Source organism: Phoca vitulina, unplaced genomic scaffold (genome assembly GCF_004348235.1).
Source record: "Phoca vitulina isolate PV1807 unplaced genomic scaffold, GSC_HSeal_1.0 scaffold16, whole genome shotgun sequence".
Taxonomy (NCBI): Eukaryota; Metazoa; Chordata; class Mammalia; order Carnivora; family Phocidae; genus Phoca; species Phoca vitulina.
Genome location: NW_022589719.1, coordinates 33,899,794 through 33,915,282, shown reverse-complemented (window position 1 = coordinate 33,915,282; position 15,489 = coordinate 33,899,794). Strand labels below are relative to the sequence as shown.

Sequence of the window (15,489 nt, the reverse complement as noted above, 5' to 3'; positions counted from 1 at the left end):
CCCCAAAGGAGCTCCATTTGGAAGAATGTACCTGAGGTCTACCGAGATGAGCCCCCGCTACACTCAAACTAAATGCGTATTTCCCACAGAGTCAAGTCAGAGCCCTATCAGTGCTAGTAGGCACTTTTAAAAAACCAAACCTTACAGAATAAAGCTGACACCTTCCTTTAGTTCCTAGCTCTTCCAGGGGCCACAAGAGAAATCTGAACAGATACACAGAGCAAGAAAACTCCTGGCACAGGTTCAATGATGAAGACACACGAGATAACTTTTTGGGCTGAGGAAATGCTCGTGCCTGACCACAGTGCTTACACAACTGCACGCATTCACCAGAGTTCCTAGACATGTACACCAAAAAAGGATGAACTTTCACCTTATGAGCGTTATACCTCAATAAACCTGACTTAAAAAAAATAAAAAAATAAAAATAAATAAACCTGACTTAAAAAACAAACACAAGAAGCGTGCCCTGAGAGTGTTTCCCAAACACACCCTATGCCACCTGCCTCAGAATCTATGGGATGGTATAAAAGCCCCCAGGGCACGGGAGAGAAAAAAAAATGTGTGTGGCAAAGCTAGTTACACGTGTCAATACTTCAAATAATCTTGCCAATCAGCTAACAGAAATTTTCTAAAAAATACCAGGCTAACCCCCCACATCCTCCTCCCATACACGAAGGGACTCTCTCTACAGTGAGTCCATGGGGTAAGCAGGACGAACCTGTTAAGTTAAAGCATCATCAGGGAGGACTTGACTTTTTTTAGTCTCCACATTCCTGCCAGAAAAACAGCTATTCAAACAGGACCAGGAAGTTTCAAAGGCAGCCAGCCCCTGGATTCCCCTCAAGAGAGATAGAAACACAGGGCACTCTAAAAATAAATTGTTAGAAAAAGATCTGCTACGATAAATAATCCAGAAGTCCCGAGAGAAACATTTATAACTATAAAGTGGCCTGGTACCACGTAATTATTTTCATTGTTCTCTAAGGCAAGGCAGATCTTTTCTTCAAATTAAAAATCACATTGAATTTCTATAGGAAAACAATTTACTTACTGTTTCTTCTCATTCATTTCCCAGGCATCCAGTATCCGTTCTATTAGCTGACATTTTTGAAAAAGCTAAATAAAAAGGAATATTCTAGTTAACATGCATATAAATGTCAAAGTGTCAATATTTTAAAGTGAAACAGAACTTTATTCAAACAGAACAGTGCTACGTATTACCCAGCAAGTTAAATCTAGCTGTGAATTACTGGCTATATCCTATGCAATGTGATAATAAATTTACTCAAGGCCATCAGAACACTACAGGGATTCGAGACCGGATCCACGCCTTCAGCAGTGTAGCTACTGGGAAGCAACATTTCAAGCACCACTTCCAGGGAGTAGTTGACCTAAAGCAAAGCCAGGTTTTTTTAGTCATGAGCTCAGAAATACAGAGCCTGACCAAAATTTAAAAGGAATCAAGAAGATAAGGCCCTGGCAAAACCCCATCTGAGAACCCGCAGCAATACGTGTACTTCTGAAACGTGAGCGGACTTGCCGCACACGCTGCTGTTACTGCGCTCCGACTGAAAACCAGCGTCGCGCGTGCTGCTGTCGGGACGCGCGCGGCGTCAGCTGTCTTTCCCTCCTACTTGTGACTCCAGGTGGCTAGCCTCGCCCGTCTCCCAGGTTTGGCAGGAAGCCAGCGTGAGCTAGGAAATTTCATACACCACAGAACCTCCGAGCAAGAAGAAGTGTGAAGACTGACTTAGTGCCACCTCATATTTAACAAAAGGAAACAGACCCACAGAAGAGGTTCACTCAACATGGCACAGAGCCCACTTCTGCCACCCATCTGTCCCACGTTTAGCCCACAAATTAGAACTGGCACGCCAAACAACTGTTCAAACGCTTTCTGCAGTCTTTAAATTTTTATGGTTCTTTTAATCTCCAAAAGATTTCTAAGTCTTTAACTTGATTGTTTTTAGCAAATAAGGAGGCCACTTAAGACTTTTTTCTTAAAAGTTCATCTAATGCTTATTTGCCCAGGATATGATTTATAGAATCACCGGCTAACAGTGCGACGAACACAAGAGTTAAATACCTGGACTCTTGAGATTTAACTCCCGCCCTTAAATTCCAATTCATTTCACACTGAAGTGGGAAAATGCTATAACCAGGAACGGCAGAGAGACCCCAGTAAGCTTACGTGTTTCAGTAACAAATTGTCACCAGTGGAGTCTTGATCAGTAATTGTGTTATTTTCTGTATTTTCAAAAGGACTTGCAAGGATCAGTGCAATACAAATTTCCACTTGTGTATGTAAAAAGTTATTCCACGTATATTTGAAGAACATGTCCTACAAAAAAGAAAAACAATGCTTTCTTTTATTCAGTTACCTCAATGTTTAAAGCCACTACTCTAATACATTTCCCGAACAGTGATTTAACAAAATAAAAATGGTTATGTTCTTAGTCCAAGAGGACTAATCAAAAGGAACTCAAGTTTACTTTAAAGGGGGTCTGAAATGCCACTACACAGACTAAATACACGATATCTGCTCATTCAACATGCCAGCATTTGCATGGAACCTAGTAGAAAACAACAATGAACACGGGAACACTATGTTTTCCAGACAACTAATAATAGGTATTAAGTTTAGTTAACTTCCAATACTTTTTGAAGGAATTTTTGAGAGTTTTATTTTGACTCAACAAACATTTACTGATGGCTTTTGTGCAGGGCATGGGTGTTGGTGCAATATGGGAGGACACAGAGTTAGAAAGACAGTCTCCAATCTCAAGGTACGCATACCCCGAGTGTGAATAAGCACTCAGTTATAACCACTCAGGCATTTGAAACTCATGGAACAGTGAATGGAGCAAAAGAAGACAGGTCTGAGAAGCGGTGACATGTGGACCTCCTCAAAGTACACGGTTTTTCGAGATTGCTCAAAAAGTTGACAGTATCACAAAAAGGAAAGACAATTCCTAAAAGCACAAAATGCACCAAATATATATTCAGGACATTCTTTGAGTCTGGTTATCTAAACTCAAAATCAAAAAGAAATGATTAAATGACCCATTTAGGAGTTTTGTCAAATTTGCTGTCACTCAAAAGCAGTTCTAAAGATTAACAATGGAATGAATTAATAGTTGCATATTTACTATTACTAAGATTAGAGGCTAGTAATCGATGACTTCAGGGACAGGAGTAGAAAGTTCTATGCCTTGAATACACCAGATGGTAGGGCAAAAACTATGTCCCCAGAGGGCAACAGTTAAGTTCACCAAAGAGACTGTGGTTCTGTAATGTTTCATCTTGCTCCAACGTGTTCCTGTTCTCTATCCCTATACTGCCATCATTTAACCCAAAGCTGAAATCTAACCAGAAGTATCTAATGACACCAGGTGGCATAATGGTGTGGTTGATAAAGCAAGCACTGGTTTGAAACTGAATGTGAATTCAAATCTTGGCTCTACCACTTATTAGTCACAGAATAATGTCCCCCCTTGGGGCACAAAGAGTATGTCCCCTCTCTGGGTACAATCTGCAAAACAGATCCTCTCTCACACAGGCATCTACACCCAGCATCACACAAGAAATGTATATAAAGTGCACATTACCATGCCTTTCGTGTAGTGTGCAAACAGCCCAAACTCCCCCAAATGTATGCTTTGACCTGATGTCTTATGACACCGGCTAAGTGTTAGCCCTCGCACCTTCTGCGCTATCGGGTGGCAGGACAGACAAAGCAAGCATGGGTACCAGAGCTGGGCCTGTGGATTCTAAGCACAAACCTAGGAACTGGGAAACTTAAGGGTCAGGGAAGTCCAGATAATTCCTGAGCTGTTTCCGTCTCCACTAACAAGCAGACTAATAGCCGTGTGTATCAAGGAAGAATCTGGACTCAAATCAAAAGGCCACATACAGATATATTATACAAATCTATGTCAGTACAAAGACGATAAACACTTGTCCCTTTGCTAATTAGGACAAGAAAACAATGCTGTAACCAGCAGTCATTTCTTGCTAACACAATCCCCTGGGGAAGAAGACTATACCCAATCATCTGATGATGTGCCAGACTGAGCTTCTTGAGGGAGAAGTCTAGGTCTTAATCATCTCTGAAATTTTCTACTGTACGTCTTTACACACAGCAGTAACAAATACTGAAAACTTAAAAGCATTAGAAATTGACAATAAACTCAAGACGAGAACTGTATAAAAGACCATTTATGCTCAGAACAAGAAGAGTCACTGACCCATACTGTAAATTTGTGAGGTTTTAACTTGAGTTGTATATCCATAAAACATCACGGGCAAATTAAATGACCTTTTGGGGGAAATCTTACCAATATGACCCCAATGCTATTCAGCTCCATGAGGTCCTCATTGATACTGCTGGTGTTTGTCTGAAGGAGGCTGGATATCAACCTGATGACATTCAATCGGGTATTGCCCACCGGAGGGTCCAGCACACCCCACGTAGTCTTCATCACACTTTTCTGAGGAAGAAAAAGCTTTCCAATTACGTCCAGTTCAATAAACAAACAAAAGGGGAGGAGGGGTGTGTACTAATACGTAACACTAGATAAACTAACCCTGCAAATCATGTGGCCTGAGTTCCACATCTGAAGGAAAATCCAAAGCTGCTTTTGAGATCTTCAAGATATGATAAAATATCCAAGAGGGGAGGAAATCAAGTAACTCCCCTGGACTAGAAATTCCACAGGAGATCAGATATCCCCCTCCTTCAACATTCCAAACTGCCAGAGGAAGAAAGCAGAATGCTGTAGAAGTTCATGGGGGGGAAAAAGTGCAATATTCCAAACCTGACCAGAAATCCTGAAACTAAGAAAAGTTACAAGTGGTTTGGGAACACAGTCCTCAATCTGTGAGAAAAATGCAAACTCTGAAGTTGCTTCTGGATCACAGCCCTGAAACAGGATCAACTTCAAACCTGTTATTGCCCATAAAAGGGAGTCTCTATACTTTGGTCACAGAAGACAGACACAGGACACTTGAGAATTTCACAGGTTTGACAGGAAAGTGTGGTGAATTCTAACCCAGCAGCAAGGCTGCCCTTTCCTGACTCCCCCACGTGCTCCTCTCAAGGCTTAATGGAACGGAAGGCTCACACTTATACTCCATGCAAGGCAGCTCCAATGAACAGACATGGTAAAAAGCTTCAGGAATCTACTCATACACCACATCATGTAGTAAAACCACGTACAAACTGAACTCACCGACTCCTAGCAGTAAAAGAGAGGAAGCCCAAATGAGAAACTGCCCTGCTTTTGAATCAGGACCAAGAACACAGTGTGAGAATCTACACTAGATGCTGCCTTTTGTCCACCTAGAAAGAAGACAGGCAGGCCAACAAAGACACGGGCTGGAGCACCTCCTCACACAGCCTCTTCTCTCCCATCTCCAACTTCCACTTCTCCTAAATAAATCCTTTCTTTTTCATTCCACACTCTCCCATTCTTCTTCTCACAGCTGCCATGAAGGATGCCACTGACCAAAAACCCTTAAACACCAGCAGAGCCACTGTCCCCGAGAGTGAATGCCAAACACTCCAGCCTGCAGCCCAGCACTGGCTGAACACAGACAAGACAGCATGACCCACACAGGGCCCCTGCCTGCTAACTGGTAGCATCAGCCGTCTGAAGAGACCATGTGGAAGCTAAACTCAACTCCCTGCGTCATGGACATAAATGATTCTGTGTTCCCCCTCCACAAACGCTAAAATACATAAAAAGCATCTAACATAGAAGGGAGAAACTAAAATCTTAAATTCCCAATACCCTTCACAGCAGATGCCACAGAGACACGCACTACAACAGTCAGGGCCCTGCTTGCGATGACACAGGGCAGGGGGGAGTGTAAGGGAAGTGTAAGGAGTCGTGCTGGCAGGGGAACTCTCACAGACCCGAGTCTTCCACAGAGATTCTACAAGGAAGGGCTCCTTACCCTGATCTCAATCTCTGCACCACCCTTAGGTGCTGGGAAGCAGCGGCAGAACAGCACTTGGGCCTGTGGACAGCTCTCTCTCGCAGGGCCTGTCTGTCATGCTCTCGGCGGACTCCCTGATTAAAGTCACTGTGGATTAGCATGCGGACGCTCCCAGTGGAAACACTAGCACTCCAAATCACGCTCCGCCGACTAGTCCTTTAATAAGATATCTGCCCATCAGACTGATACACCCCTCCAACTCTGAATAAGGCAACTCAGTCTCAAAGATCAGTTCCTAAAAGATTAGCTTTACCTCAAAAGTGAAAACAACACACTTTACTTTATTGGCATAGAAGTACCCAGAATTTATAGAAAGAAAGAACAAAAAGCTGAGTTTCCTAAATAGATAAATATTTTGCTTAATTTTAATTCTACCCCATTCATCAATGTGGACACTACGTAGAGACAAAAGCCAAATAAAAACTAGCTCAAAACCAATAAAAACAACTGGAAGGGCTGGTTTGTACATGCTGTTCGTAGCCAGTTCTATTACCCACAAGGTTCGTATACTTTCTAATAACTGTTTGAACCAAATCATTGACCTGGCCAGCCATGACCCGGCCATGCTTAAAGTAGCTGCCCTACCTTGGGTGGCTCAAGCAGGAGTTCATGGAAAGATCCAAGTCTTCCTCGGATAGCTTCTAAAACACTCTTGTTGACCGAACAAGCCGAATGACTCATGCCTGGCGGGCAGATCTCTATATGGCCTTCAAATCTTGAAACAAAGCAAGTTAATTTTATTATAATTTCAAAACAAATCAAGGTGCTCCCTATCAGCATGTAGGTAGATACATAATAGCTATATAAATATGATTATATAAACATTTCTGGAGAGATAGGAAGGGGGTGTTGTTAATACAAACTTGCTGGGGAGCAGCAACATGACCTGAAATCCACAGGCCTAAACTGTCAGGAGAGAAATTACATGTGATTTCTTCCCATTCTCCCAAACCTATAAGCTCTTTATACCTATGATACTAATAGCAGTTCTCTACCAGGAAATTTGGAAAGCAAAAGGCGATCAGATCCCTGAATTATAGGGCATACCATACTATGTGTCATCTGGGATGTTGATAATCAACAGGCCTGCATCTGCTCCATACGGTTTTCCCTGGGTAACCAACATTGTTTCCTACTTAAAAAGCGTAAATCACTCTTCTACATAAAGCTCCATCTATACTCATTATCATCTACTCCTGACGGGAAAGTGATGACGAGTGGAATGAGACGCTCAATCTCAATGGGCTTTAATGAACACATAGGCCAAGGGGTTCTTAAAGTGGGAGGAGGAAGGACCTCAGGAGAGGAGGGGGGGGTCTAAGAATGTGGGCGTGCAGTTCAAGTGAAAAAACAGACCGGGGAGTGGCGTGTCAGTTGGACGTCAGTGTAAACTAGTCATCGATGATGCAGCTGCAGAGCCCCAGCCCTGGATCCTCACTCACCAGCTGTGGGTTCTATTACGGACACTGGGAGCGTCTACACGGTCTCTCCCAGGCCCGCTGTGAGGGGAGTGCTCACGCAAAGGGCTGAGCATGCCGCCTGGCACGGAGCTCACACCTGGAGAGCAATTATTAGGACTATTTTTGAAAGTATTCCACATGAGTAAACCACTTCTAACTCAGAGCTGCAGGTAAAAGCATTCAGAAATTCAACGGAATAGAACAGGGGAAAGGAAAGGACTTTTACTTTGGCTACTGTTTTTTAATGTTTAGGGGTTTTAGTAAATAACTGATGTGGCCAAATACAGCTTTCTTTTATTACAGTTTCTGTCCAGGGAGCCAAGCTTAAACGTTCTTTACAAGCCCATAATTCTAAAAGTATTTATACACTTTTCTTCTAGTATTTTAATTTAATTCATCTGGAATTTATTTTTTACACAAAACAGGTATAGATATGGTATTTCTTCTCAAATGGTAAGTCAATTTCTAAGCAACATTTATAGAAAATCTACATTTCCCCCCTTATGTGAAAAAGCATAAAAAACCATATACTAAAATTCCTTAAGCATTCATATAAACTTTATTTTTTCATTTAATAAATACTTACTGAGCATCATTTCTGCACTAGCTCTTAGGTACTGAAGTCAGTATCCGCAGTGTTTAGTAAGACTTACAGTATCATACCGCCACATTTATTATAACAATGATGCAACTGTAATACTCAGGAGGCGATTTAATCGTTGGTATTGCTCAACATCTCCTGGCTAGTCTCCCACTTTCACTCTTCCAAATGCATGTAAGAATTCGACGATTCCAAAACAAAAACCACGTTGATATTTCCAAGTAAAACTATGTGAAATTTAGACTATGTTAAATTTGGAAAGGCACAAGAAATAATGAATGTTTTATGGATCAGAGTCCATTCTTTTTTACTGCTGAAGAACAATCCACTGTGAAGATGTCCCACAGCCTCTTTATCCATTTACCAGGTTAAGGACACTGGGTAGTTTACAGGTTGTGTGATTATGAATAAAGGTGACATAAACATTCACTTACAATTTTGTAGGACATATTTTCCTTGTGACAATATCTAAGAGATTGCTGGATAATACAATGAATGTCTATTTAACTTTGTAAGAACTGCCGAACATCTTTGGAAAGTGGTTGTATGACTCTGCATTCCCAACAGTAACGTGTGAGACTTCCAGGTGCTTCCCACTGTCCCTAGCACTGAGTACGGTCTTATTTTGTTTGGCTTAGCTGTGGAGTTGGCAATGGTGCCCGCTCCCCCACCAAAGACAGGTCTACACACTAATCCCAGAGCCTGTGAATGTTACCTTAATTAAGATGTAATTAATGAAGGATCTTGAGATGAGATTATCCTGGATTATCCAGATGGCCCCTCAATGACATCCCGAATGTCCTCAAAAGAGAGGAGAGACAGACACACAGCAGAGGTGCTGTAAAGATGGAGAGAGGTGGCCACAAGCCAAAAATTGCCAACAGCCACCAGAAGCTGGAAGAAGCTGAGGATGAATCTCTGCTAGTGCCCCAGGACGCAGTGTAGCACTGCTGACACCTTGATCTTGGACTTCTAGCATTCACTGTCAGAGAATAATTTCTGCTGTTTTAAGCCACAGTTTGTGGGAATTTGTTACAGCAGTCACAGGAAACAAATACAAGTCATTCAAAAGGTGTGTAGCGGCATTTCAATGTGGTTTTAATTTGAATTTCAGTAATGACAAATGATGGGCATTTGTCATGTATTTATTTGCTATACAAATAATTTTATTCATTAAGTGTCTGCTCAAATCTTTTGACCTTAAAAACTGCATTTTCTTGTTACTAAAGTTTTGAGTGTTATACAGTATCTGGATATAAGTCCTTTCTCAGACACGATTTGTAAATATTCTCTGACAGTCTGTGGCTTGCCTTTTTATTTTCACAATAGAGTCCCCCCCTTTTTTTTAAGATTTATTTGAGAGAGAGTGTGTGTGTGTGAGAGTGAACGAGAGTTCCAGCAGAAGGAGGGGCAGAGGCAGAGAAACCCTCAAGCAGACTCCCCACTGAGCACAGAGCTGGAGGCACGCATTAATCCCAGGACCCTGAGATCACAACCAGAGCTGAAATCAAGAGCCGGATGCTCAACCGACTGAGCCACCCAGGAGCCCCACAATAGAGTCTTTCAAAGAGCATTTTATGGAATCCGAGTTGTCAACTTTTCTTTTATGGATTGGCCTTTGGTGATGCATCTAAGAAATCTCTGCCTAACATAGGCCACGGATCTTCTTCTAGAACATTATAGTTCTAGGATTTACATTTAGTCCTATGATCCATTTTGAGTTAATTTTTGCATAATGTGCAAGGTACATATTGAGGCCCCTCACCCTTTTTTTTGTTCTAGCACCATGTGTTGAAAAGGCTAACCCTTCTCACACTGAACTGCCTCCACATCTCTGTCAAAAACCAACTGATCACATACCATGTGGGCCTGCTTCTGGACTCTTGTTTTGTTCCAGTGATCTCTGTGTCTATCCTTTTGCTAATCCCACACTGTCCTGACTACTGTAGCTTTAGATCAGAGAGTGCCAGTACTCCAATTTTGCTTTTCTCTTTCAAAATTGTTTTGGCTACTGTACTTGCTTTGAATTTCCACATAAGTTTTAGAATTAGCTTTTTAATTTCTACAAAAACTCCTGCTTTGATTTTGATTGGAATTATATGGACACTCCACATCGTTCTGGGGAGAACTGACAACCCAACAATACTGAATTTTCTAATCCATGAACAAAGTAGCTCTCTCCATTTATTTAGGTAGTCTTTGAGTTCATCAATATTGAGCGGTTTTCGGCATTAAATCCTGCACATTTTGTAAACAGATATACGTCCAAGTGTTTTCTTTTCTCTGCTATAATCAATGGTATTTCATAAAAATTCCAAATTCCAGTTGTTGGTTGCTATTTTAAAGAAATACAACTAATTTTTGAATACTGACTTTATTATATCTTGCAATTTTGCTAAATTTACTTGTTAGTTCTAGGAGTTTTTTGTATATTCTTTAGGATTTTCTACAAAGACAATCCTGACCTCTGCGAACAGATTCAGTTTTCTATCTTCCTCTCCTGCCTTACTGCGCTGGCTGGGACCTCCTGCACGCGGCTGACTGGGACTGGCAATGGCAAAGATCCTTGCCATGTTTCTTGATTTTAGGGGATATCATTTCAGTCTCGGATCATTAAGAATGCTGTCAGCTGGGCGCCTGGGTGGCTCAGTTGGTTAAGCGACTGCCTTCAGCTCAGGTCGTGATCCTGGAGTCCCGGGATCGAGTCCCACATCGGGCTCCCTGCTCAGCAGGGGGTCTGCTTCTCCCTCTGACCCTCTTCCCTCTCGTGCTCTCTGTCTCTCATTCTCTCTCAAATAAATAAATAAAAAATCTTTAAAAAAAAAAAAAAAAAAAAAGAATGCTGTCAGCTATGAATTTTTTTGTAAAGGGGGCCTCATCAGTTTCTAAGATCCCGTCCATTGCTAACTTACTAAGAGGTTTTTATCATAAAGGAATTTACTGAAATGACCAGATGATTTTTCTTCTTTAATCTGTTAATATGAGTTACACTGATTTTTTACTGAGACTTTATTTTTATAGAGCAGCTTTAAGTTCATAGCAAAGTGGAGGGGAAGGTACAGAGATGGTCTCCCCCATTACCAACTCCCCCTCCTCACCCCCAGAGTGGCGCATCTGTTTCAATCACTGAACCAACAATGACACGACATAATCATTACCCAAAGTCTATAGTTAACCATCATGGTTCATTTTTTGCTGTTGTGCATTCCAGGGATTTACACAAAGGTATAATGACACGTATCCATCACTATGGTATCATACTATTTTCACTTCCCGAAAAGTCCTCTGTGCTCTGCCTATTCATCTCCCCACTGCCAACCCCTGATCTTTCCATGGTCTCCACAGTTCTGCCTTTTCCTCAAAGTCATATAGTTGGAATCATATAGTTGTAGCCTTTGCATTGGCTTCTTTCACTTAGTAATATACATTTAAGGTTCTTTCATGTCTTCTGAAGGCTTGACAGCTCATTCTTTTTAGCACTGAGTAATATTTGTTTGGATATACCATGGTTTATTTATCTACTCACCTACTGAAGGACATCTTGGTTGCTTCCAAGTTTTGACAAGTGTGGATAAAACTGCCATAAACATCCATGTGCAGGTTTTTGTGTGAATATCAGTTTTCAACTCCTTTCGGTGAATACCAAGGAGCTGGATAATAGTTTTGCGAAAAACTGTCAAACTGTCTTCTACAGTGACCATACCATTTTGTGTTCCCACCAACCACAAATTAAGAGTTCCTCTTGATCTACAATTTCACCTGCATTTGATGTTGTCCATGTTCTGAATTTTGATCATTCTCACGATTGGTTTGTGAAGGATGAATGAGCCTTGCATTCCCAAGATAAACCATAGTTGGTCATGATATATTATCTTTTTAATATATTGCTGGATTTAATTTGCTAATACTTTCTTGAGGAATTCTGCATCTAAGCTCTTGTGGAATCTTGTTAGTTTTCTTCCCTGTAATATTTTGGTCTAGTTTCAAAGTAATCATGGTCTCATAAAATGAGCTGGAAAATGTCCTCTCTTCCATATTCTTGTAGAGTCCTTAGCTCTTTGGCAGAATTCACCAACGAAGCCAATCTGGGCTGAGAGTTTTCTTTGTTTGAAGCTTTTAAAAAGGAATTAAATTTTGTCGATAGGTCTAAGACGGTTTATGCAAGCTACTACTTTCTGGAATGAGCTTTGGCAGTACTACTCCTATAAGGAAGCTATCCGTTTCCTCTAACCCACTGAAATCGTCTACCGAGTTGTTTACAGTATTCTATTATTATTCTTTTAATGTCTGTAAGAATGCAGTTACGGCCCCTCTTTTGTTCCTGTAAAGTGTAATGTGTATCTTTTCTACATTTTCTTAATCTGGCTAGAGATTTACTGATTTTATTGATTTTTTCAAAGAAGCAGCTTTTAGGTCTCACTGATTTTCTGTATTATTTTTCCCTTCTCAATCTCTTTGATTTCTGCTCTTATCTTCATTATTTCCTTCCTTCTGCTCACTTTGGGTTCATCTGCTCTTCCTTTACTAGTTTTTTAAGGTGGGAGTTTAGATCGCGGACACAAAACTTTATCTTCCTTTCTTAATTAATATAAACATTTAATACTAGAACTTTCCCTCTACTGCTTTCACTACATTCCACAAAACCTGACATGCCCTATTTCCATTATCAGTTGAAAACATTTTCTCATTTCTCTTGTCATTTCCTCTTCGACCCTGGGGTTATTTAAAGTGTGTTGCTTTCATTCCCAAATATCTGGGGATATTCCAGCAATCTTTTTCATTGATTTCTAGTTTAAGCCCACTATGGTCTGAATAAATACCATGTATATTATTCATTACGGTTTGTTTGATGGCTGAGAATCTGGTCTATCCTGATAAAAGTTCCATGTACACTTGTAAAGACCGTGCACCAGGACGTGGCTGGGGGAAGGCTCTGCAAGTGTCACTCACGTCAGCCGCTGCCCCTGCTGTTCCGGTCTTCTGTATTCTCACTGGGTTTCTCTCTAGATGCTATGCTGATTTCTAGTAGAACCGTTTCCTATTGACAGAAAAACTGCAAAGGTGGTACAGAGCATTCCCACATAACCCACACCCAGCTTCCCGTTATTAATATCTTACACTAGTTAATTAATAAACCAGTGTTGATACATAAATCCACACTTTATTCAGATTTCCTTCGTTTCTATCTAAAGTCCTTTCTTCATTTCAGAATCCCACCTAACACATCACATTATATTAGTTGTCATGTCTCCTCGGCCTCCTCTTGGCTGTGACAGTTACTCAGACTTCACTGGCTAGATATTTTGCAGAATGTCCCTTAACTGGAATTTGTCTTAGGTTTTCCTCATCACAGGGTCTCTGAGGAAGACCACCCAGGTAAGATGTCATTTTCACTGCACCATGACAAGAGTGCAAACTGTCAACACAACTTATCATCGGCTAGTCACTTTACCTGGCTGAGGAAGTGTCTGTCAGACTCACTGTCAAGATGCTCTTCTTGTTATCTTTCCATATAGAACTCTTTGGAAGGAAGTCATGGTGTACGGTCTACACTGCAGAGTGGCCAGTTTGTTCTTCCTCCTTGAGGAGGGAGCATCTACACAAACTATTTGAAATTCTTCTGCAGGGGAGATGTCTCTTCTCCATTTATTTGTATCAGTATGAGCTAACGAAGATTTTGTACTTTGGGTTCTAAGACAACACAGCTTTATTTTATTGTACAAATTATTATGCTGCTGCTGCTGCTGATTATGTCAATCAGCTCTGGCCAATGGAAGCTCTTTCAGCTGGCTCCTGTGTTTCTCTGACAGAACCCCTGCCTCACAGGGGTGGGGTTTTGTAGGGCTTTTAATACTTCCTTATTTTTGTACTACATGATGCTCTAGGCTCCTCTTGCCCCTGTCGTAAAACCAGCCATTTCTCCAAGGAGCCCTGGGTCCTTTTCCTGGAGAATGGTATGAGAAACCAAGATCTGGGCACTCATCCTTGTTCCCAGTGGCATGTCATTACTTCTAGATTCTTGTAGCCCACAAAGCGAGTCTTTTTGGTTGAACTCTTCGTGGCTCAGTGTGGGTAATTTCTAATGTCCTGTACTGATTCTTTCCTTGAGTCGGTCCAAGTTCACCAATAAGCCCATAAGCATTCTTCATTTCTGCTGTGGTGTTTAGTTCTAGCATTTCCATATGATCTTCCCTCTCTCTGCTAAAATTCCCCACCGGTTCACATATTGTCCATTTTCCCCACAATCCTTTAACATATTTAATCAGTTATTTTAAATTCTCTGTCAGACAGTTCCAGCATTTTTAAATTTCGTTCTATTGACTACTCGTGCTCATGAGCTTTTTTGGGATTCTTTTTATCTTGTCTGTCTTGCAATTTTGGGCTAAAAGGTGGACAAGTTGTGTAGGGTAGTAGAAACCGATGTAAACATTATTTCTGGAATGAACACATCTCTTATTCTCTAGACCTTTAGTGTGGGGTTTAAATCAATCTTAAGGTGAGCAGCTGAACTAGGTTTGCTAGGACTGATTTCCCTCAGCGTGTTAGACTTCAAATGTGTCTCAAGTTACTCTGTATTTATACTTAGGGCTGGTTTGTCTACTTTTTCCCCACGTCACTCTTTAGCTTACTCTTAGCTAAAGTTCTTCCCTGTAAGCTTGCTCCTGTGCCTGATAAAAGTCTCCCCCTACACCAGCCTTTCCTCTTATCAGCTGGCTGCTGTTACTGGAGGTCTGGTGGAATGGAACAGTGGGAAGAAATGCCACTGTTCTGCTTTAGGCTGTCTTAGGCAGCTGAAGGGTCCCTAGCTCTCACTGACCCTGCTTCAGTGCTAGGGGATCTCTTTAACAGTTGGGGCCCAGAACGTGTCCCTGCCTCTCCCATGGGCTAGAGGATTTTTTCTGGTCCGTTCTTCCCACTGCAAATGGTCTTCACCTGTGTCTTTATGACTAAAGGCTTTCCTTAATGGCCTAAGGACTTCGTTCAGCAGGTGCTAGAGGAAGGATTACGGTGGGGACTCGTGCATTTCCCCCAAAGGCTGCTGCTCTGTTTCCTGAGGCCCATTCTGCAAGGGAAGCTTTTTCTGGCCTCTTGCCCTGCCCCGCCACCACCGTTTCCCCAAGAGGAGCTTTCAGGTGTGTGCATATTCCCCTGGCGTCTACAGCTTTCAGGTTTCTTTGCCCTCTTTGTCCCCTAGGGAGATTTGGGAGTTACCTAGCCTACTATTGTCCTGCATTTATGGAAAACGTATCTGAACTCTTAATTTCACCAAGATGAAAAATGAAACTATGAAAGTACCCCAGTTCCTTGGTGTAAGGTAAGAGCTAATATATACTAACTTACCCCTTTTCTCATTTCTTGAGTTTTATTAAAATAATCTAAAATGTACTGTTTCCAACATGTAACTTATTCAATTATTCATTTATT

General features: G+C 41.4%; 1 protein-coding gene across 12 annotated transcripts in view; it reads right to left on the bottom strand.

Annotated features, from left to right (window-relative positions):
- PPP6R3 (protein phosphatase 6 regulatory subunit 3) overlaps positions 1 to 15,489 on the bottom strand; it is a 137,043-nt gene that overhangs the window by 38,660 nt on the left and 82,894 nt on the right. For all 12 annotated transcript variants that reach the window (XM_032414520.1, XM_032414521.1, XM_032414522.1 and 9 more), the window contains 4 exons: positions 6,589 to 6,718; positions 4,341 to 4,493; positions 2,195 to 2,344; positions 1,055 to 1,119 (listed from right to left, as the gene is read on the bottom strand). In XM_032414520.1, the coding sequence (XP_032270411.1) occupies positions 1,055 to 1,119; positions 2,195 to 2,344; positions 4,341 to 4,493; positions 6,589 to 6,718 (498 nt within the window). The remainder of the gene's footprint in view (positions 1 to 1,054; positions 1,120 to 2,194; positions 2,345 to 4,340; positions 4,494 to 6,588; positions 6,719 to 15,489) is intronic.